Consider the following 21502-nt stretch of genomic DNA (forward strand, 5'->3'; position numbering starts at 1 on the left):
TCTTGCACCACTTACAGACTTCTGAAAGTATTTGGATGTGAGGCCTTTGAGAGATGACTGGCACCCTTATAAAAGAGACCCCAGGGGCTGAGGGTGGTAGTAAGAGCAGTTGCTGTGCAAGCACAAGGACCCAAATTCAAACCCCCAGGACCCATGTAACAAAAGAAAAAGAAGAAATAAGGCTCAGCCACACGAGCCTGTAGCCCCATCACTGTGGGGGAGGGGGCAGAGAAAAGGGCATGGCGCTTGCTAGCTGCCAGCGTAGCTACAGGCTCAAGGAGAAACTGTCTCAAAGGAGCAAGGTGGTGAGCGACTGCGCGGGACACTTGATGGCCTCCTGTGGCCTCCACATACACATGCATACAACACATATATGCACACATGCATACAAGTACAACATACACAGAGGCCCCAGAGATTTCCTCATCCCTTCTGCTATGAGAAGTTAACAATAGAAAACACATCTACTGTGAGGAGGCAGATGCCACCTCTCCCAGTACCCTGGCTTGGACTTCCCAGCTTATAGACTGTGAAGAACAAACTGTTGTTGTGTGTAAGCCGTCGAGTCTGTGGAATTTTGTTATAGCAGCCTGAACAGACTAAGACAAAGAGAAAGGCCAGATACATGAAAGGATTATTATAAAGCAGGATCTAACTCATGGTGAAAGGAAACACACGTAGTTTAGACTGGGCTGTGGCAGGTATCAAGATCCTGCCTTAAGTTCTTTTCTTGGTAGAGGTAGGGGGCTGGTTTTTTCAAGACAGGGTTTCTCTGTGTAGCCCTAGGTGTCCTGGAACTCACTCTGTAAACCAGGCTGGCCTCAAACTCAGAGATTCGCCTGTCTCTGGCTCCTGAGTGCTGAGATCAAAGGCGTACACCACCACAGCCAGCCATGCCTTGAGTTCTTAACTCAAGACTTTTGTACAAAGGCCTCATGGGTCAAGCTACCTAAATATTGTCCCCTCCTGACCCTGGAAAGGGGCCTGGTGAGCCGGGCACCATCTATGGTACAATCTGATGACCTAGACTGGCTTGAGTTGACCCAGCTTCCTGAGTATGAGGAATTTCAGGGCTTGCTGACCAGTACTTAGGTCTTACACCCCATACCTCACCTAAGTGCTATAGAGTGTGCCTTTCAGAGCACTGACCCCACCTCACCTAAGTGCTATAGAATATGCCTTTCAGAACATTGACCACAGCTTGTCAATAAGTCAAGTCTTCAAGGGGGCACTGAGGACACTTGGGCCACTCTGTGTCCATCCCAGGCTGCACTAGCTATGCAACCTTCAAAAAACCGGAAACTGTTGCTTTCTAGAGCACTCCGCCCCCATGCCTGTACAATCCCTCCCTGTTTTAAAATCCTGGAGATTTCGCTGCATGTAATTGTCTTCTAGGGAACAAGATCTGCCTCAATTATATCTCAATATGTCAAATAACTCATGCTTCAATAAGGCTCAACTGTAATTCAAAAAATCAAATCTTAAAAAACGTGAAATTATGTGTGTTTACTCAGTTCTAGTTGAAATTTTCTGCCCTTGGAAATTATACGGAAAGGAGAATGACAGAATTTTTGAAGCTATTTTTTTTTAAAGGAAGTGTTATTGAAAAATAACTCACTGCGATTGAAAAGTGCCTGTGTGCGAATACAGTTAAGAAATCTACACTCTGATTAGACTTATGTAACCATTGACAAAAGGAACCTGGCTTAATAAGCACAAGGCTTCCCAGCTGGGCTGTAAGGTAACTTTGGTTTGGTGAAACTATTTCCCTCTTGGACTGGGGCAGTTTTCTTTCCTATCCTCCGCCTGCCCGGGATCAACAGAATTACCTAACAGTTATGTCTATCTGCGGTTGTCCTTCCTATACTCCTGTATGTGTGGTTTTCAAAAACCAAGAGGATCTTATACTTCTAAGATCCATGCCAGTGCTGAGCTAATGAGGATGAAGGTTCTCAGACTAGCTAGGAGGATGCACACCTGCCCTTGCTTTGCCATCACTGGAGGGACTGGAGGGACAAAGGACAGACTCACTGTGTCCAGGAGCTCTCCACATCCCTCAGCTGTGATTCCAATGAGCTGTGGGCCCAGCTACTTCTCCCTGGGATGGCTGCTCCCACACAACCAAGCTCCACTCCTGACAGAAAATCAGCAGCCAGGACAACTGCGTAGGCTTGGAAGGGAACATAATTTTCAGAGGCAATTGTGAATTTCATGATGTTGGCCTTGTGTTTTAAAATAACTGGGTTTATTTGCTCTGTGAGAAATGTGCTCAGTAGATACTGCTCCACGTGGGGAGAGCCTTTGGAACATGACTGGGCTCTGCCCACCTGGGATAAATGGAATTAACCACCTAACATCACACAATGCTCCCAACTCTTCAGCATGTCCTTGGGGATCTGTCCTGATTTTTTTCAAAAAAAAATCCACCTTCTTTGTACGTATTTATTTATATATACATCATTTGTTCATCCAGCACATTTTCACTGAATAGCTACCATATGCCAGGTACTAGACTAAAGGTTATGAATACAAGATAATGCACATTATATGTACCTATTTGCTAGCTGGTGAGATGGCTGAGCAAGTTAAGGCACTTATAACCAAGCCTGAGGATCTGAGTTCAATCCCCAGGATCCACATAAAAGAAGGAGTAAACCAACTCCCACAAATTGTCTTCTAGCCCCTTTGCACACATCATGGCATGTATACACACACACACACACACACACTAAATAAATAAATAAATAAATAAATAAATAAATAAATAAATGTAAAAAAAATTAAGACAGTAAGGCTTACAGTAAGACAGTAAGATTTACCTAGTCCTGGGCTCTATCTCCAGCAATGCAAAAAAAAAAAACACTTCTTGTCTGACATCCTTGGAAAGAAGGGGCGTAGCAAAGGCAGTGTGTGGTGGAGGCTGCCAGCAAAGCAGCACAGCGCTGCCTCCCACACCACAGGCCTCACTAATCTAGCGGCCCGGCTCCTTTTTCCTTCATCATATTGCTTTCTGTCTCTAATCTCAGCCTCAGGCCACAAACTATGGTGAAGAAAGAGCATTCATGAGTTAAGAGCAAACAAGGTAAAGAAGTAAGACAAGTCTATGTCATTAAAATACACACACACAACTGGAGGCTGGTGATATGGCTCAGAGGTTAAGGGCTTTTGGGCATTTTCTTGTCCAGAGAACCCAGGTTTGGTTCCCAGTACCTACACAGAGGCACACGGTATACACATGTACATATACATACAGACAAAATAAAATAAAAATAAGTAAATCTTTTGTGAAGCTATGAAATTTAACAAATGGCGTGGGCAAGTTTTTCAGCAAAAGTAGCACAGGAAATCCACAGAGGAAGTCGAAAAGATCAGTGAAGTATACAAGATAGTCTCAGTACTGCTGGGGCAGGGGTAGCTGTGCCCCAGCTACTCATGTGGTGAAGCAAGAGAACCACTGAACCAGGAGCTGGGGCCAGCCTGGCAGCACAGTGAGACACCATCTCACCAAAATAAAATAAGGAAGAAAGAAAGAAAAGAAGGAAAAGAAGAAAATGAATATATATTCATTCTTATTGGCAATCCAAAAGTATGTTAAAAATAATAACGGGGGCTTGAGAGATGGCTTAGTGGAGAAGTATTGCTTTCACAGAGGACTCATGCTTGCTTCCCAGTACCCATGTTGGGTAACTCACAACCCCCTGTAACATCAGTTTCAGAAGTTCTGATACCCTCTTTTAGCCTCTGAGGGCACAACCACATACCGGGTATATATCCACACAACCACACACACATATACATAAACAAAAATAAATCTAAAAAAGCCTTGGGATTTTTCTTAATAATATTAAGAGCTAAGCATAGTGGCACACACTGTAATCCCAGTGCTCGGAGGGGAGAGACAGGAGGGTCAGGATTTCAAGGCCAACCTTGGCTATATAGCAAGGTAAAGATAAGTCTGGGTTCTGTGAGACTCTATCTCCAAAATATATGGGTGTGTGTGTGTGTGTGTGTGTGTGTGTGCATGCATGATTATAATTTATAATATGTAATTTAGAAAAAAAACATTTTAAGCTGTCTTGGTTTCCTTCCTCATCAGCATGAAACAATAAAGTGAGTTATGGAGAAAGTGTTTATTTTACTCACTCTTAGTCCATCATGGTAAGTCAAGGCAGCAGTAGCTTGAAGTAGATGTAACATTTCTGCAGACAGGACTGAAGACAAATAAACCATCATCTATAACATGGACAAATGAAGTATGTGTGCTGAATATTTCTTTGTCTCCCATCCAAGTACTAACCAGGCCCAACCCTACTTAGCTTCTGAGATCAAATGAGATCAGGCTGTAGACTGCATATTTCCTTGTAATGGGCAAGCTGCAGCTGTTTGTGGACATGCTGAATACTTCTAAGTAAATGCAATTGTTCCTGTTTTTTAAACCTATTGCAAGGGGGAGGGTGTGGAGAGATGGCTCAGAGGTTAAAATCACTGATTGCTCTTTCAGAGGACTTTGGTTCGATTCCAGTACCTGCATGGCAGCTCACAACCATCTGTAACCCCAGTCAGGAGATATGAAAACGTCTTCTAGGCTCTTCAAACACTGTACACATGGGAAATATAGACATTTATATAGGCAAAACATGCCTGTAATTCGCACGTTGTAATTTGGTCTTGGAGAGTTCCTGTTTTTTAAGTCGGGGCTAGCCTAGATTGCCTGGTTTAGACTCTCTGTAGCAAAGGAGTGTCTGCTCAGATGGATTCACACAAGCAAAATGGAAGGACTCCAACAGTTGGACTAGGTTAGGGAACAGCCATGTGTCCTGTCTCTTCTCTGCCTCAACAGGGTCTCACCTAGGGCAGGATTAGAAGACCAGAGCAGAGACAGAGGCAGCACAAAGCAGATACCTAGAGCCAGTTCATACTTGCTGAATCAGAAAGACTCATGGGCAAGTAGGCCACAGCTCACCAACCAGTTTGCTGCCAGTCATGCAGTTTACCCACACTTTTGGGCAGAGGCAAGTGGATCTCTGTGAGTTTGAAACCAACTTCATCTTCATGGCAAATCCCAGGCCAGCCAGGGCTTTAAAAGTGAGACCCTGAATCATGTTCATATAATTATTTTTTTTAAAAAAAGACCAATTATATTAAAGATCATAGTGCTACATTAAATAACAAGATCTAATGGCAGCAAGTTTAATAATACCCATAACTTCAATTGCTGATAACCTTAAATATTTTGAGATTGTTATACCCAGGCCTTGGGGTCTCCAAGAGATCTCAAAGAATTGCCATATCTGCAGTAGAGAAACATAAGAGCCTTTATTTCAAACCCAGGTTTGGACCGCAAATTGCACAGAGCAAAGTTGCAGGGCCCACGTCTAGGGGTTTAGGCAATATATACAAGCAGGTTACATGGGGGCTTCAGAGATACACGGCAGATAAGGGACGCTATAATGTTTTTACAAACCGATCACAGCTGCCTGGGAATGCTTAATTGGCTTGATATCTCTCTAAGGATGTATAGTTTTTGCTTTTCCCAAGGCCATAAGCCATCTGTGTTGGGGAGTGCTTGGCCATCCATCAGAGAGGGTGCAGAGAGAATGGAGGCTGAAAGCTGCATATGTTTATCTGTTCACAGGCTGATACCTTCGTTCCCAGGATGGCGTTAGGGAGTTGCTATTGGAATGAGGATTTGTGGGCCCCTTTGGGAGAGTTGGGTGGGGGTGGGGGAAGCTTCTGTGTGCGCGGGGCTGAGGGGGAAGTGCTGAGGCCGGTGCTAGCCACTCGGCTTCTTCAAGATCTCCCCATAAAATATTTGTTGCCGGTGATGGTGTCGCACGCCTTTAATCCCATCACTCAGGAGGCAAGGACATGTGGATCCCTGTGAGTTCAAGGCCAGCCTGGTCTACAGAGCAAATTCCACGACAACCAGGGCTACACCAAGACACCCTGTGTCAGAGCGGAGATAGGGGTTGAGGACATATGACATATGTTGCAACTACTGTCAACAGTCACGGGTACTACTCATTCTCTTGGAATTTATAAATTATGCATTTAAATTTACTAAGAATGAAGAGTCAGGCTTTAGTTGGTTTTCTGTGCCAACAATCTGGAGGCTGCAAACCAGAATACCCTACTTAGGGTCACCAGGGTTCGCTCTAGAAAAAAAATGGAAAGGGGTGAGATGGAATTATTTGAGTGAACAAAAAAGTCTTTCAGGGACAAACCGACAAAAGAGGTGGCGCCTGTTACATTCTTCGGGACCCCGCCCCTGCCCCTTCCCAGAAGCAGTGAGACCAGCGCGCACAGGCGCAGTCGCGCTGGAACCTCCCCCACAGACGCGTGCCTAAGCCCCGCCCTATGACCTGAGGCCCCGCCCCGCGCTCGAGCTAGGGGGCGGTCCCGCCGCCAGGCATCAGCAATCTATCCGGAGCGGAGGCGGCTCCGCACGCTTGCGGCGAACCGACACGTTAGCGGAGCGGAGCGGACCGGCGGCGGCGGCGGCGTCTGGTTGACGCTGCGGCACAAGAAGCAGGGATGGCGGAGGCCTCAGAGAGGCTTTACCGAGTGGAGTACGCTAAGAGCGGGCGCGCCTCTTGCAAGAAATGCAGCGAGAGTATTCCCAAAGACTCGCTCCGCATGGCCATCATGGTGCAGGTGCGGCGGGGCTGGGCCGGAGGCGCAGGGCGACGCGGCCCGGGCGGCTGGGTGGGCTCGGGGTCGCCGCACTCCCCCTGCGGCTCAGCGTGACTGGGAGAGAAGGGCGGGAAAGGCCCGCCCGCCGCGGTCCTTAAGGCCCACTGGGCCGATCCCTTCCGGGACATTGCACTGACCCTGCAAAAAAAGCCCGGGAAATAAGAGCATCTGGCGGCGCCTCTGCCTTTGTAAAGACAAGGGCCTCTTCGCTGGGTCTGGATGGTCGCAGAGTTCTTGTTTATTTCACTGCCTTCTCTTGGCGTGAGGGTGGAGGGTGTGCGCACGGTCTTTGAAGCTGCTCTGATTTGGGCCTATCTTGTCCTGGAAGATTTTTGTCCTCCATGAGTACAGAAGATTTTTTTTTGTTGTTCTTCCTTAAGCCTATTTTTGTTTGATTATTCTTTCAACATCCGCTCACTCTCGGTATTTCTATTTTAATTATGCAAAGCAGTGCCGTTTCTTGGGCCTGATTACTACTTGGAAATAACATTTTCTCCAAACTTCCCGAGGTCGGCGCTTTCTGCAGTTATCTGGTCTCTTCACTGATGCTTCCAAGATGGTCAGGAGGTGGTGGGATCAAGGGTCTTTGCAGTTCCGGTGGCTCCTGCTACCTGGGCTTCTGGTTTTGTTGATAACTGTCTTTGCAAGTGTGGTTCTCATCTGCCCTGTTCCCACTTCCCCCATACACTCAGTAACCCAAGCTCACACTGCTAATGGTCAAGGTAATTGATTTCCCTTGCTGTCCAGCTGCAGTAATGTGTTTCAGAAGAGGCAGGCTAGCCCTCAACTGGGTTTCAGTACTTAAGGGGGCAAAAGGGAAGAAGACAGTCACCCAGTGGGTACCAAGATACCACACTGCTTCTGTTATTTCTCTTTATGGCAAGAACTGAAGCTGTCATCTTGGTGCCCTCAGAGAAACTGCCTAACTCAGCATTCATGGTACAGTTCTCATTCATTCTATACATACTTATTAAGTAGCAGCTAGGCACTGCATTAGTGTCTGTAATTATCATTAGTGACAAAAATCCCAAGGACTGCTAGACATACCTTTGTTGCTTGCATCTATGACTGGACAGGGAACCCACCCTGGGCTCTTTCTGCTTGGTTAAGGGGGTGTGAGGAGGATTAATAAGCCTTGCATCTGATGGAGCTGAGCTCTGGGCAGTGTGCCCTGGAGAGGAAGAGCCCAAGATGTCCCAGTCAAGTGTGGGAACTTGATTAAGAGTCTTTATTCACAGAAGTGGAACAGGGAGATGGAGATAGCTAAAATTTGAAGGACAGTTGAAAGCCTTATTGCCCACTGAGGTCTGTGAACTTTACCCCCCAGTTCCCTCCTCCCTGTGAAAAGATAAATAGAACCCAATGCTCTCTGGGTTTAAGAGAAAAAACATCGACATCCTTCCCAGTTTATAGATTAAACCTGTTATTTCCTTCTGTCTTGAGTATAAGCAGAAAAGCACAAGTGTCTTAGGCTTATATCTTCATGTTATTCTATGATTGGGGCTTCCTCAACTGTAGCAGCTATTAGAGGGGTGTTAGTAAAGTATGAAGTATGGTACCTCCACAAGTAGGATGGTTGGTTCTGAGACCAGATTTCAAGGTTGGTGTTGGTGATCCTCTGGCCTCCATCCCTGGAGTGCTGAGAATTACAGGCCTGCCTGTATTGCTACACCCAGCCTTTCAAACGGTTTGGTTTTTGAGACCTGGACTTAACTGTCATCCTGCTGGCCTTGAACTCACAGAGATCTGCCTGCCTCTGCCTCTCCAGTGATGAGATTGAAGTCTACTACACTACCACACCTGGCCTTTAAAATGAACAGTTTCCTTCCATACATACCTTACATATTTTATTAGGCATTTTTACTAGCCACAAAATAGCCCTCCTGTGAAATGACGACCCCCAGTACTGCCTAGAAAGAGGAAAAAAGCGATTTTGGGAAGGCTGAGGCCACCATAAATAACTTAGCATTCAAGACCCTCCTCCAGGTTTTTGACTGTGAAAGAAACTATTATTCAGAGTGAAGGCAGTGTTCTGCCTTAGTTGGGGTTGGGAGTTTAGGTCTGAATTTAAGCTTGGTCTTCTGGGCTAGCTGGGGAGGGCCTGAAAGAAAGAAACCTTTTTTTTTTTTCTGGAACTTGAATTTAAATACCTTCTTTTACATTTGAATGAGAGGATTGTTCTCTGAGCATCCGATAACCTGATATTTCCAAGCCCTGGGTGAGGGAAGCAGCTTAACTGAGAGGCAGAGCCGACCTTGGGAGGAGGCTCTCCCTCCCGCTGGCTGGGCTCTTGGCCTGCCTTACCTGGAAGGAAATGGTGAACATTGCAGTTGTTGGGGGCTGAGTGAGGCACTTGGTCCATGGCTGATACACTGTGCTTCATAGGTCTAAGTCCTAGATTCTGTACTTGGCCTCTTTCATGCCTCTCAGGTAGGGACAAACAACTTAGGGTGTCGGCCTTTACCACCAGTCATTCTCAGGCCTTGCTATGGTCAGGAATTTTGTTTTTCTTATGGAGTATGGATGTCTCTGGTTTTATATCTTAAGTACCCCATTAGGGAATTCTTGGTGTCACTAGTCCACAGCACCTCATCTAGAGGGCAGTCGTAGATACAGGCTGAGCCAGCACAAGCCCCTTGCCACAGGGCTCAGGGATCTGAAGCTGCTGCCTGGCCTGATCCAGTGGAGTGTCGAGAGGCAGAAGCTGAGTCCTCTCTGAAAAGCCATTTATTGTCTGGTCTAGAGGCCGTCTTTGCTGCAGTTCCCCAGCCTTTCTTCTGTTAGGTCGAGGTTTGGGTAGATTCTGTGTAACACTGCCCTGAGGGAAGCAGAGGGTGGGGCCTTGGCTCCTGAGGAGGTTTGCAGAGCTCCTTCCTTCAGGAGCTCTGCAGGAGCAGGCCATTACTATCGGGTCGCCTAGGCAGGTCTTGCCTTACTTTTTTAAGTTTTTATTTACTTACTTAATTTTTATGTTTATGGGTGTTTTGCATGCATGTTTGTCTGTGCCAAGAGAGGTCAGAAGAGGTCAGATCTCCTGGAACTGGGGATACAGATGGTTATCAACGAACTTATTGGTGCTAGGAATAGAACCCAGGTCCTATGGAAGAACAACTTAGCCACTCAGTCATCTCCTCAGCCCTCTGCCTTGCATTTTAATGTAGCTAAAAAGGAGAGCAACTCCATCCTAAAGCTTCAGTGGAAACTTCAATAGTGTTTAATATGTTTATTTCATGAGCTTTCCCTCTCTGCCCCTTGAAGCAGCCATAATGAATACTCTTGCTTTGGTTGGTCAGAAGGCAGTTTGTGTTAAGTAGCTCTTCGGAAGTCAGGGTGGGGAAAGAACTTGTATCAGATTCTTGTCTCATCTGCCTCACTGTGTCTCCATTGTTGCCACCATCTGTGAGATGCTGCTGCTGCTGCCTTCCCAGAGGCATGGCCTGTGAAGGAAGGGTAGCAGGGAACTGGGTTAATGTTTTTGTCTCCCTCATCTCAGGCACTGTCACCATCTCTAACACAAGCAGTACTGTGTGTAGAGCCTCATAGGAAAAAAAAAAAACCACCTGCAGTGGCACTGTGCTTCTTACCTCGGACATATTGGGGGGATCAGGTACCTCCTTGGCAGTGTTCCGCCTGTCTCCAGGCCTGGAAGCCTTGTGCCTCAGGCTCTTTCATCCCCTCACAGAAGCTGTTCCTTCTACTTACCTATGCATGCTTGCCTTTCTGCACCTGAAACTCTACTGACACATTTTCTCTTCCTGGCTCATTATCTAGGTCCTGTTCCTTATTATTTTTAACCACAGAGGTACTGAAGAGCCGTTTCTGGGCCATCCAGACCCTTGAGCTCAAGTGCTGCTTCCTGGATCTTCTAACAGGTCTAGGCACACTAAGTAGATATTCTGTATGTCACACCAGGCTGTGCATCAAGTCAGAAGTGCAACACACACCCTAAAAGGAACTGAGGTTACCCTCTCATCCTGAGACAGTGGATTTGGGCGTGGCCAGCCAGAAGTTTTGGCTTTTAGGAAAATACCTTAGATAAGAAGCCAGAAGCTGTTTCTCTTCTATTTGGAAGTCACTTTGTGACCTGAGAGAGCATCAGGCAGCCTCAGGGAAAATAGGAATCCATTGCTGCCTGGGCTGGGGGCAGGGTTGTGGCCTGCTCGGAGATTAACAGCCCCTCGCCTCTGCTTTATGTCCTTTAGTCACCCATGTTTGATGGAAAAGTCCCGCACTGGTACCACTTCTCCTGCTTCTGGAAGGTGGGCCACTCCATCCGGCACCCTGACAGTGAGGTGGATGGCTTCTCTGAGCTGCGATGGGACGACCAGCAGAAGGTCAAGAAGACGGCAGAGGCTGGAGGAGTGGCAGGTGTGTATAGCCAGGGGCTCAAGAGTATTCTGCTGAAGTTCTAGTCAGCGGCTCCTCATCAGACCACGTTGTCTATTGCATGAGGTTTGGTGTTTCTTCTTTCCAGATGCTGGAAAGGTACCCTTTAAAGTTGCATGGTTCTTATTTTTAATAGGTTTTAATTTTTTATTTTATTAGGGGTACACACACACACGCGTGCACACACACATACACATGAAGGTTAGAAGACAGCTTTACTGAGTTGGGTCTCTCCCATTGGCTCCAGGAATTGGACTCAGGTTGCCAGGTTTGCATAGCATGTGCCTTATAGCCAAGCCATCTAACCAGTTTTAGGAAAACTGAGAGAGAAATACAAGACCACAGTGCTCCCATAGCTGATACCCTCAGTGCAGTCTTTTGCTGTTGTGTGTTCTGTGGGCTTGGATGGATGGATGGATGGATGGATGGATGGATGGATGGATGGATGGATAGATAGATAGATAGATAGATAGATAGATAATGTACCTACCACTGATGCCTTCCAGGTCCTGTACACAGATGGCACCCAGGAGGAAACCTCTGCCAGTTCTTTTCCTACTTCTTCTCTCTCTCTCTTTTTTTTTTTTCGAGACAGGGTTTCTCTGTAGCCCTGGCTGTCCTGGAACTCACTCTGTAGACCAGGCTGGCCTTGAACTCAGAAATCTGTCTGTCTCTGCCTCCCAAGTGCTGGGATTAAAGGCGTGCGCTACCACTGCCTGGCTCTTTCCTACTTAAAAACAAACAAACCAAAAAACCAGACCTTAGGCAGGCAGATAGATCTCTGTGAATTCAAGGATAGCCAGTGGTATGTAGGGAGACCACATCTCAAATGCAGACTGCAAAGTCAGCAATCCTCCTGTCTTAGCTTCTTGAGTGCTGGGATTACAGGTGTGCACCTTCAACCCCTGGCTTCTGTTCTGATTTCTAGCCTCATGGGTTAGTATTGCCTAGGTTTAGTTTCAGGGAGAAAAGGAAATCTATGCACTTTCTTCTCTTCATTCAGCGTGATGCCCTTGGTCCTGCTTAGCTACCGAATGGTGTTCCTTTGTTAAGCACCACACTTTGCTTGTCTTGTCCTCTGTTGGTGACTCTGGGTAGTTGACTTCATTCCAGCAAGCTTTCTAATATTGATAAAGTTTTGAGTGTCCTTCATCCAAAAATCTGAAGTGCTCCAAACTTCGAATCTTTGAGCAGCTATGCACTACAACGGGTGGAAAATTCCACACCTGATTTCACAGCCATGTTGGAGTCAATTGTAGACAGGCTAGAAATACTGTGTACCTTTAACCTTCAGGCTATGCACATACTGAGTCTGTGAAACAGATGGATTTCGTGTATAGACCTGCAGCCCATCCAGGATGTTTTACATGTATGTGAAGTTATTTCAAAAGTCAAAACAAAATCCTGCACACCTGAAGAGTTCTGTTACTAAGTCTTTTTACACAGAAGACACTCAGCTTGTAGCTTGTTGTAGTTTCTTTTTTCTTTTTAAACTTTAGGTTTATTTTATTTTATGTGTATGAGTGTTTTGCCTACATGTATGTACGCGTACCATGTTTGTGCCTGGTTCTCATGGAGTCAGTAAAAGATTTCTGGTCCCCTAGGACTAGAGCTATGGAATGTTGTGAACCACCATGTATGGGTCCTGAAAATTGAACCTGGATCCTCTACAAGAGTAACAGTTACTCAACCACTGAGCCGTCTCCCCAGCCTACTTGCTGTGATTCTAGTGTGGACTTTACTCCTGAACTCTCTGAGTGCTTAGCCTCTGCAGATCCCTGGGTAAACACACATATTGTAACTGCTACGATCTCCCAGTCTGTAGCTTGACTTTCAGTTTAATTGTAAATTTTCACATTTATTGATTGATTTATTTATGTGGGGAGGGGTTGCATCCATGCATGGTGATTCTCTCCTAACTCCCACTGGGTCCCAAGGATGGAACTTGGGCTTAAGTTAATTTGTGTTAGCTCTAAGGAAGACAATGGGGGATTTTCCTGTAGTTACAGTAGTATTTGTGGAGAAGGCTCTATATTAGTTACCTCTCTACAGCACAACCAAGCAACTTCTAGAAGAATTTATTTGGGCCTAAGTATCTCATGACAGGGAAGTGTGACATTGAGTGTGGACAGGGCAGGAAACGATAGCAAGAGCTGGAAACTGGCACAAGGTTTTAAACTCTCAATGGCATCCTTCCTCAGCAAGATTACCTTCCTAAGTTTGTCCAAACAGGACCACTGTCTGGGGACCAACTCACATACCCAAGATTATGGGAGACATTGATCATTCAAACCACCAGGGCCTGTGTCTGAATTCCGTATGGTTCACTTTGTCTTCCAGTTCCATGGTTCCATGACTGTGGCTTTGTGAAGTTGTGACACTACACAGTATAACTCCTACTTCTCTGTGGTCTTTTGTAATTCCTTACAGATGTTAGTAAAGCATCTGGGAGAGAACTCAGTGTATAGAGTACACCATGTAAGCATGGAGATGAGTTCAAATCTGCAGTCCCCTGGTCAGAAACCTGCTATGCTGTAGGCTTGGGGTGTAGGCAGCACCCCTTGGGGAGACAGGCAGATCTCTGGGATCACTAGATAGCCGTCAAGCTAACTTGGTGATCTCTAGGTTTAGTAAGAGACCCTGTGTCAAAAGATAAGGGACTAAAAGTAAGGGACTAGACAGACTGCTTGCTCTTTAATCACTGGTTAGGGTAGACCTGAGATTGGCTCCCAGCTCCCAACTGTCAGATAACTAATGCTGTCTTCTGACACCTGCATTCATATACACACATCCCCACACAGACACAGAGACACACATAATTTAAAGACTAGAGTAGCCCTAGGCTGTGCAGTGGAAATTAAAAGAAAAATTGGCCACAGTTGTTCAGTAGAGATGATTGTGGTCACCAGAAACACAGTGTTCTTGTGGGAGAGTCCTGGGAGAAGGAAGACAGAAGATGGGTGTTTGGGAGCTGCAGCGTGAGGCTGCTGAATTGAGCAGAGTCGTGTGTTTGGTTCTTCAGGCAAAGGCCAGGATGGAAGTGGCGGCAAGGCGGAGAAGACGCTGGGTGACTTTGCAGCCGAGTATGCCAAGTCCAACAGGAGCACATGCAAGGGCTGCATGGAGAAGATAGAGAAGGTAGGGCTTGGGGTCCAGAGCCTGCACTTCCCGAGGTGCTCACCTTAGTGGGGGGGGGGGGGGGGCGATGTCAGGATAAAAGAGCAACACAGGAATGCAGTGGAGGTGGGAGGTGATGGTTTCTTCTTCTGGGCAGGCCCAGACCTAGCTGTCTCTATGGGTAGGGGCCCTGAAGCACCAGCATAGGTCTGCCCAAAGTCAGCAGGCATGGGACAGTTCTTGTCTGATGGGTCTGAGGTTAGGTGGGTTATCCTGCTTTTAACTCTCCTGTTTAATCAGAGAAACTTCACAGGCTACCTCCCTTGCCACCAGTTCTTGTCCCTGAAGGCTGGCGGCCAGTCAGGGTGCATGGATGACTGGCTGTGTTGCTGGGAACAGTAGAAGGTAGCCTGTGCTTGCTAGCATTCCCTTCTCTGGTTTCATTTAGCATTAGCTGTATTGTGAAGTGCGTGAGTCAGTTTTTTTGTGTGGTAGACAATATGGTGCCAGAGATAGTCCCCCTGAGGCGGAGGCTGACATCAGCTCACAGTTTCAGGTGTTTCAGGTGGCATTCCACATGGCAGGAGCCTGTGGCAAGGGAGGCCTGTTTAGTTTGTGGGATATAAAAGGAAGACCCACGTCTTAATATCAGGGGAAACCCAAAGTTCTAAATTCTTTCTAATAGGCCTTACTTCTACTACCGCCCAAGACAGCACCACAGCCTGGTGCTAGAAGGGCCTTAGAGAATGGTTCAGGATCTAAATGTAGCCGATGCGAAACTAAGGAAAGTGTAGTTCCTAAATGTGCTCACCTTTTACCATTAAAAACTAGAGGCAAAACCTGTGGTCCTCTTGTCTCTGAGAGAACAGCATCTGCTCTGTGTTCTAGAGTATTAGTTAGCCTGAGATGGAGTTTCTGAATTGTCAGGACCCCTGTTGGCCCAATTCTTTGCAGCTGCCTCACAGATGGGAAACTTCAGCAATGTCAGTCATGTGAATTGTATACCTGGCAGGTTTATCACTGCAGCTTAATCGGGCCTTAATTATTGTAACCAGAGAGTCCATAGAGGGTGAGGATGAACAAAAAGTCCCTGTTGGGGTAAGTTGCCACACTAAAGCCATCACAGAATGTGCAATGCTACTGCTGTCCAGCACACTGTGTCAGCATCTTAACCCCTCCCCGGGAAGTGTTAGCACTTGGACAAGCACTTCCGTTACTTGTCTAAGTATCGGTGTGTAGATAGTCATTGAGGACGTGTGAGCAAGGTGTCTTATTAGCACAGCAGGTCATGTGACAGTCTCTCGTAGAATGTGAGTGCTAGGACCTAACAGTACTTCACAGTCCTTGATGGTATAAAACTCAGAACTCTCTGAGAGCTTCAAGTTGGCTACATGTTCCTTTGTTTGGACTCAAGGCCCTAGGATAGCTGCTCCTTGTCCTGCCTTGTCATTTCCTAAATACCACATGGTTTTCCCTACAGGGCCAGATGCGCCTGTCCAAGAAGATGCTGGATCCAGAGAAGCCACAGCTGGGTATGATTGACCGATGGTACCATCCAGCTTGCTTTGTCAAGAACCGAGACGAGCTGGGCTTCCGGCCTGAGTACAGTGCCAGCCAGCTCAAGGGCTTTAGCCTCCTCTCTGCAGAAGACAAAGAAGCGCTGAAGAAGCAGCTCCCATCAGTCAAGAATGAAGGGTAAGTGGGATGTGGTTAGTGCAGAGTTCTATGGGGAGCCTGTGGCTTCCACTCATCTGATGCTGATCAGAATGTCAGGAGCCGTGGGGCTACAGGAGCAGAGGACAGCAGAGACTGGGACATCTGCTGCTCCAGTACCCACCCAGCAGCTCACAGGCATGACATCTGCCCCCGGGCATCCAAACCTCTCCCAACTCCTGCCCCCAGATGCTAGACACAGCAGACTATGCCACTTTTTCGTACATGCTTCATTCACATACTAAGAGACCACCCTTGTGGACCATCCACGTTTCCCGGCACGGGTGATGGCCATGGCTCCAAACCCTTTAAGGTCGCCATAGTCATGCAGCAGAGGCGTTTCTGTGTCTGGATCTCTAGGAGAATAATGACTGTCACTAAAGATGAACAGTGGGAAGGGCCTGGAATCAGAGCAGGACTTCGCATCTAGAGTGGGAAGGGCCTCATTCTGGAGTAGCTTATTAATAAGCGTGCTGGGGCGGGGAGTTATGTGCTGTGGTCAACAGCAGCACCTGTGCCACTGTCACCAAGCAGCTTCTTGCACTATCCGTGCTCCTAACACAAGTTTGTAGAGCAGCACAGGTGGCTTTGGAATGGAAGTTAGCGAATCAGGCCAGTGGGTGAGGATGCCCTTGAACTGTTAGAGCTCAGGGTGTTCGGGTTCTCCGCTGTCTCTATGACATGAGCTGGAGAACTAGAGCATGCTTAGCTCTGTGCCTAATCTCATCACCGTAGTCCTGTAAGTCCTGCTGGTCCCTAGCATGTGGCTCTAGAAAGTACCAGAGTGAACTCAAGCCGCATGGTGATCTGGAGAGCAGCTCTGTGTCTCACTCCAAGCTCAGTTCTTATGGTTGTGTTTGGCTTTTCCACAATTCTCTGTCACTTTGTGTGCAAGAGACATGTGGTGTTTAGCACTAGATGTGACCTGAGCCCTTGGTCTGTCCTGGTTGTTCTGGACATGAGGCTCCAGGCCCCTTCTTACTGGCAGAAGTCCTGAATGGCATAGCATCTCCTGTCTGCCTGGTTGCACCTGTACCTAAGAGGGCAGGTAGACAGCCACTAATACAGCTAAAGTGGCATTGAGGCATGTCACCTGGGTGCATTGGTCTCAAAGGTTCTTATTTAGTCTGTATTTCTTTCAGAAAGAGAAAAGGTGACGAGGTGGATGGAGCAGATGAGGTGGCCAAAAAGAAGTCTAAGAAAGGAAAGGACAGGGATAGCAGTAAGCTGGAAAAGGCCCTCAAGGTGAGTCCTAGGCCCTGGCCCCTCTGTCACCTCTCCTGCAGAAAGCCACACACAGCTGTGCCTGCTCACCAAGACCAATGTGAACTCTCGTGTGCACGGCTGCTTTTGACACTCATGGCTTTTCTTCTCGGCTTGTTCTCCTTGCTCATAGAAATCATGCGACGGAACACACATGAGGCCTTGGACGCAGGTCTGCAGCCAGGACCATGCAATGTAGAATGTCCTGTGTTTTCCTAGACACTCTGTGTGACACAGCTTCAGCCCAGTCAAGGCATCACGCGGCATCCTGCACCTGCAGCCCACTCATGAGTGTTGGAGACTGTGGCTGAGTCCACAGATGCCAGAAGTTCTTAGTGCAGGCGCCTAGGAAGGTCAGCAGAGGACTGGGGAGCATGCAGTAAGAAAGGAATAGCTGCACTAGCCTGGTGGCTGTTGACCCGGGAGGGCTCGTTAGTGTTGGCTATGCTGTGCTGGAGCAGAGAAACAGTTACCGCCTGTAGAATGCTTGGCATTAGACAGTCAGACACAACAGTAGGTCTCTTCTTGGGAACATGATTTTTCAGGAGCTTGAATTTGTGATTTACAGCTTTTGCTAGTGGCTCGGTTATAAGCACTGTGATCTGGCTTTGACTGGTGGGGCTCTCTGTTTAAGTGTGAATGATACATTTTTTTTTTCTTCTGGGTTTGGGTATTTTGCCCCCTGTGTGTCTCAGTGTGTCTGAGCTGCCATGTGGATGTTGGGAATTGAATCCAGGTCCTCTGCAGAAGCAGCCAGTGCTCCTAAGTGAGTCATGGCTCCAGTCATCCCCAGAGTTGACATTTTTTTTCACTTTCACATATTTGCACTTGCCCTTCAGTGGATGTGCTGATGTTCTCTCACCACTGTTGCCAGTGAAAAAGCAAGTCAGAAGATTGAATTACCCTCTCAGCTCCTTTCTCTACTCCAGTCTGTCTCTGTAGGTCTCTGTCCTCAGCCATAATAGGTCTGTTATTTCCATGAGACCTGTGTTCGTAGACTGCTGCTTCTGGCTTCTGTGTGCCCTACCATGGGGAGTAATGAAAAGGATGTTGGTATTGAGAGCCCAGCACTGGAAGTGGGAAACAGGGAGTGAGCATACGGGTGATAGCCTCCGTCGGTGGAGTGAAAAAGTCTGTCCTTGGCATTGGTAGGAGCAGCGCTTTCCTTTCCATCAGCCTGCTGCTCAACTCGCCTTACCTGCTGTCTCGAGGATGGAGCCTCATCCTGGCCTACCTCCTGGCAGAGGGTTGTGAGATTGAATGAGATAGCACATAACACCAGTAAAGTGTAGGCACTTAGACATTGAAGTCAAGATTTTAAACCCCGGTTCTAGAAGAGGCTGCATATATTCCTGCTTGAGTTTGAGTGTGCATGAAAGTCTATAAGTTGGGAAAAAAAATGGGGGCCCAGACCTTCCAGTTGACACCAGGACCCATGCAATAAGGGATTCATTCAGTCTTACTTACAAGTGGTCTCCTTCATACTTGGCAAATGTTTTCTCAGAGCATTGCCTGGCTTTATTGTAATTGTGGGCTTTTCCATCCTTGCCCAGATTCCCAAAATAGCAACTCTGAGATTGAATTATTTATGAATAAATGCCTAGGCCAAAAGCTTGGGCTAGCTCCCCTTACTCTGTATCTCATTGTCCCGTGTATTCTAAGTCCTGCCACATGGCCTCTTAGGTTCATCAGACCACCTCCATCAGCGAATCGCCTTCCTGTGCCTGACTGTCCCAGAGTTCCTCTCTTCCTACTGAACCTCCCACCTTCTATTTCCTGCCTAAGCTAACAACTTTTTTATTGACAGGTGATGCTCCCGGAACATACACAAGAGACTGTCTATGCGTTGTTTTGATATGTATAGGGTTTGCCTGAGGGGTAACCTGAGGGTGGGGTTGAGTCAGACCAGCTTTGGAGGTGGAGCCAGCCCAACTCCACCAGAGCCGCAGTTGCAGAGGGCGCGCTCACTGATGGGCCTGGCACTGGTGCTCGAGCTCAGCCAGGAAGAAGAACGCTGTTCACCTAGTCTAGTAACCGGAGTTGAGTTTTCAGAGTGAGCCAACCGTACATACAGAGTTACATAACAGAGAGAGGACTCCCCCCAAAACAAACAAACAAACAAAAAACAACAACAAACCAACTCTTGCATTTGTGGAAGGAAAAAAAATCAACTCCCACATTCTTGGACCTCTAAACATGCCCTATGGAACATGATTGTGCACACACATTAATAAATGAAATGTAACTTTTTTTAGTGTAAGTTAAGCTATTAATGAAGATTTTGAAAAGAACTGATCTCAGTTGAGGGGTCTCATCCTCAGGCTCAGAATGAGCTGATCTGGAATATCAAAGATGAACTGAAGAAAGCATGTTCCACCAACGACCTGAAGGAGTTGCTCATCTTCAATCAGCAGCAAGTTCCATCTGGAGAGTCAGCGGTGAGTGCCCTTTATGCTGTGGGGGACACACAGGGGGCCTGCAAGAAATGAAGTCTTCATGGTGGTGTCGCATGGCAGGAGTTTATCCTGTGCTGCAGGATATTTGGTCACCCCCAAGATTATTGTCATTTCCTTGGGAAAAAAACCTGTTTTTAGTTATAGTGTGGCTATCCCTAGCACACACCTTTAATCTAATAGCTTTCTGTTTGTTGTACCACAAGTAGAGGGCAGGGACGTTGAGCTTGAGGGGTTTTTTTGAGATGGCATGGTGTAGGAGAGCTTCATTTTGGGACCCCAGCTGAGGAGGACCTAGATGCTTTCTCTGCGTCTCTGCGTCTCTGAGCACCAGACATCTGGCTCCCAAGTCTTTATTGGTACAATCCAATGTTTACCTTTCTTTTTTTTTGTTTTTCGAGACAGGATTTCTCTGTATAGCCCTGGCTGTCCTGGAACTCACTCGGTAGACCAGGCTGGCCCTGAACTCAGAAATCCACTTGCCTCTGCCTCCCAACAATCCAATGTTTAATGACATTTTGTTAAAAACAATCATGGTGACTATCTCCTTCAGCAGGTAGGCACCCCAGCTGTACCATAATACACTGCCACATGTTTGTCGTGGTTTAGAACCTGGTGTGGTATCCAGGTGGGCAGGCGCTTTTGCCTTGGATTTATACCACACATTCCTTATGTCTGCTGTCTGCTGCCACATGTCCTAGGGTTGCTAGTCTCACCCTGCACCTACGTGGGTCACTTATTGAGGGTCAGTGTTTGCTGCAGGCAGTTTTTGTTTCACTTAGAGATGAAAGTACAAAGCCTGGGCTGTTTGTAAGCTGGGCTGTGGTAGCGCCCAGAGACATTCTTTCCGGGGAATAGAACCTGTGTGAGAGTTTCTCCACCTGCTTTAAGTAGCTGTCCTTTCCTAAGCCCCTGCTGTCTGGAATTGTTTTTCAGATCTTGGACCGAGTTGCTGATGGCATGGCATTTGGGGCCCTTCTGCCCTGCGAGGAGTGTTCGGGCCAGCTGGTCTTTAAGAGTGACGCTTACTACTGTACTGGGGATGTCACTGCCTGGACCAAGTGCATGGTCAAGACACAGAATCCCAGCCGGAAGGAATGGGTCACTCCAAAGGTAAAGTTGGGGAACATCCTGGATCTGTCAGCAGGAAATCATGACTCCTTCCACCTCCTGGGCATGTCCATGTCACAAGATGACAGTCCATGTTTCTCACCCTTTCTCATAATACTAAGTAGAGATAGTCCTGTTCACTGCTGTAATTACACTCTACTTCCTGGTTTTTCTCTGCCTTGGCCTGAGTAGCCACTCTGTAGCCCGCCAGTTGTTATTCTCCCACCTTTAGAATCTCAGCGTGCCCGCTTTACTTCCTCACAGCATCGTGTGCCTTTTGCTGCCTTTGGTGGGGACAGTTGTGTGATGATAAAGAGCAGGGTTAGCTGTCAGATGCAGATGTGTGCTGATGTCTTCTGGGGTGCTGCTGCAAGATATGTTACCATCTGCTGATGCTTGCTGTGCCTGTACAGTGTGGAGTTCATGGCTAGATTTTTCCCCTAGGTGCTTACCTCAGACTAAAAGTCAGCTCCATGGTGTCCCCTAGAGCCCTCTTGACCCTTCCTGTCTAAGTCTCTACACCCCAGGTTCCCGTAGGCTACTGGTGTTCCCAGGTGCCTGTGTCCAGGCAGCTCTGCTGTTTTGGCTCTTGGCAGACCTGTCAGGGTACTGCCTGCACATGTTCCTGAGTACTCTACCTCCTGGCTCTTGTATGCTGTGCTCAGTTCAGACAGGACTGCTTTCTTGAGGGCAGAAATCCTCTATCTAACCTTCCTGTGCCACATGGCATTGGTGAGTGTGAGTCTGAGGTGTCTGGCAACTTACCT

The 21502-nt window shown here is 47.3% G+C and overlaps 1 protein-coding gene across 1 annotated transcript in view; it reads left to right on the top strand.

The window, feature by feature from the left end:
* The first annotated feature begins 6383 nt into the window (after positions 1 to 6383).
* Positions 6384 to 21502, top strand: part of Parp1 (poly(ADP-ribose) polymerase 1) — a 32124-nt gene continuing 17005 nt past the window's right edge. The window contains exons 1-7 of the mRNA XM_028755267.1: positions 6384 to 6654; positions 10896 to 11061; positions 14102 to 14217; positions 15677 to 15891; positions 17052 to 17154; positions 19494 to 19610; positions 20562 to 20738. Coding sequence (XP_028611100.1) covers positions 6535 to 6654; positions 10896 to 11061; positions 14102 to 14217; positions 15677 to 15891; positions 17052 to 17154; positions 19494 to 19610; positions 20562 to 20738 — 1014 coding nt within the window. The 5' untranslated portion in view covers positions 6384 to 6534. The remainder of the gene's footprint in view (positions 6655 to 10895; positions 11062 to 14101; positions 14218 to 15676; positions 15892 to 17051; positions 17155 to 19493; positions 19611 to 20561; positions 20739 to 21502) is intronic.

This window comes from Grammomys surdaster, unplaced genomic scaffold, assembly GCF_004785775.1.
Source record: "Grammomys surdaster isolate TR1022 unplaced genomic scaffold, NIH_TR_1.0 126051, whole genome shotgun sequence".
Lineage (NCBI taxonomy): Eukaryota > Metazoa > Chordata > Mammalia > Rodentia > Muridae > Grammomys > Grammomys surdaster.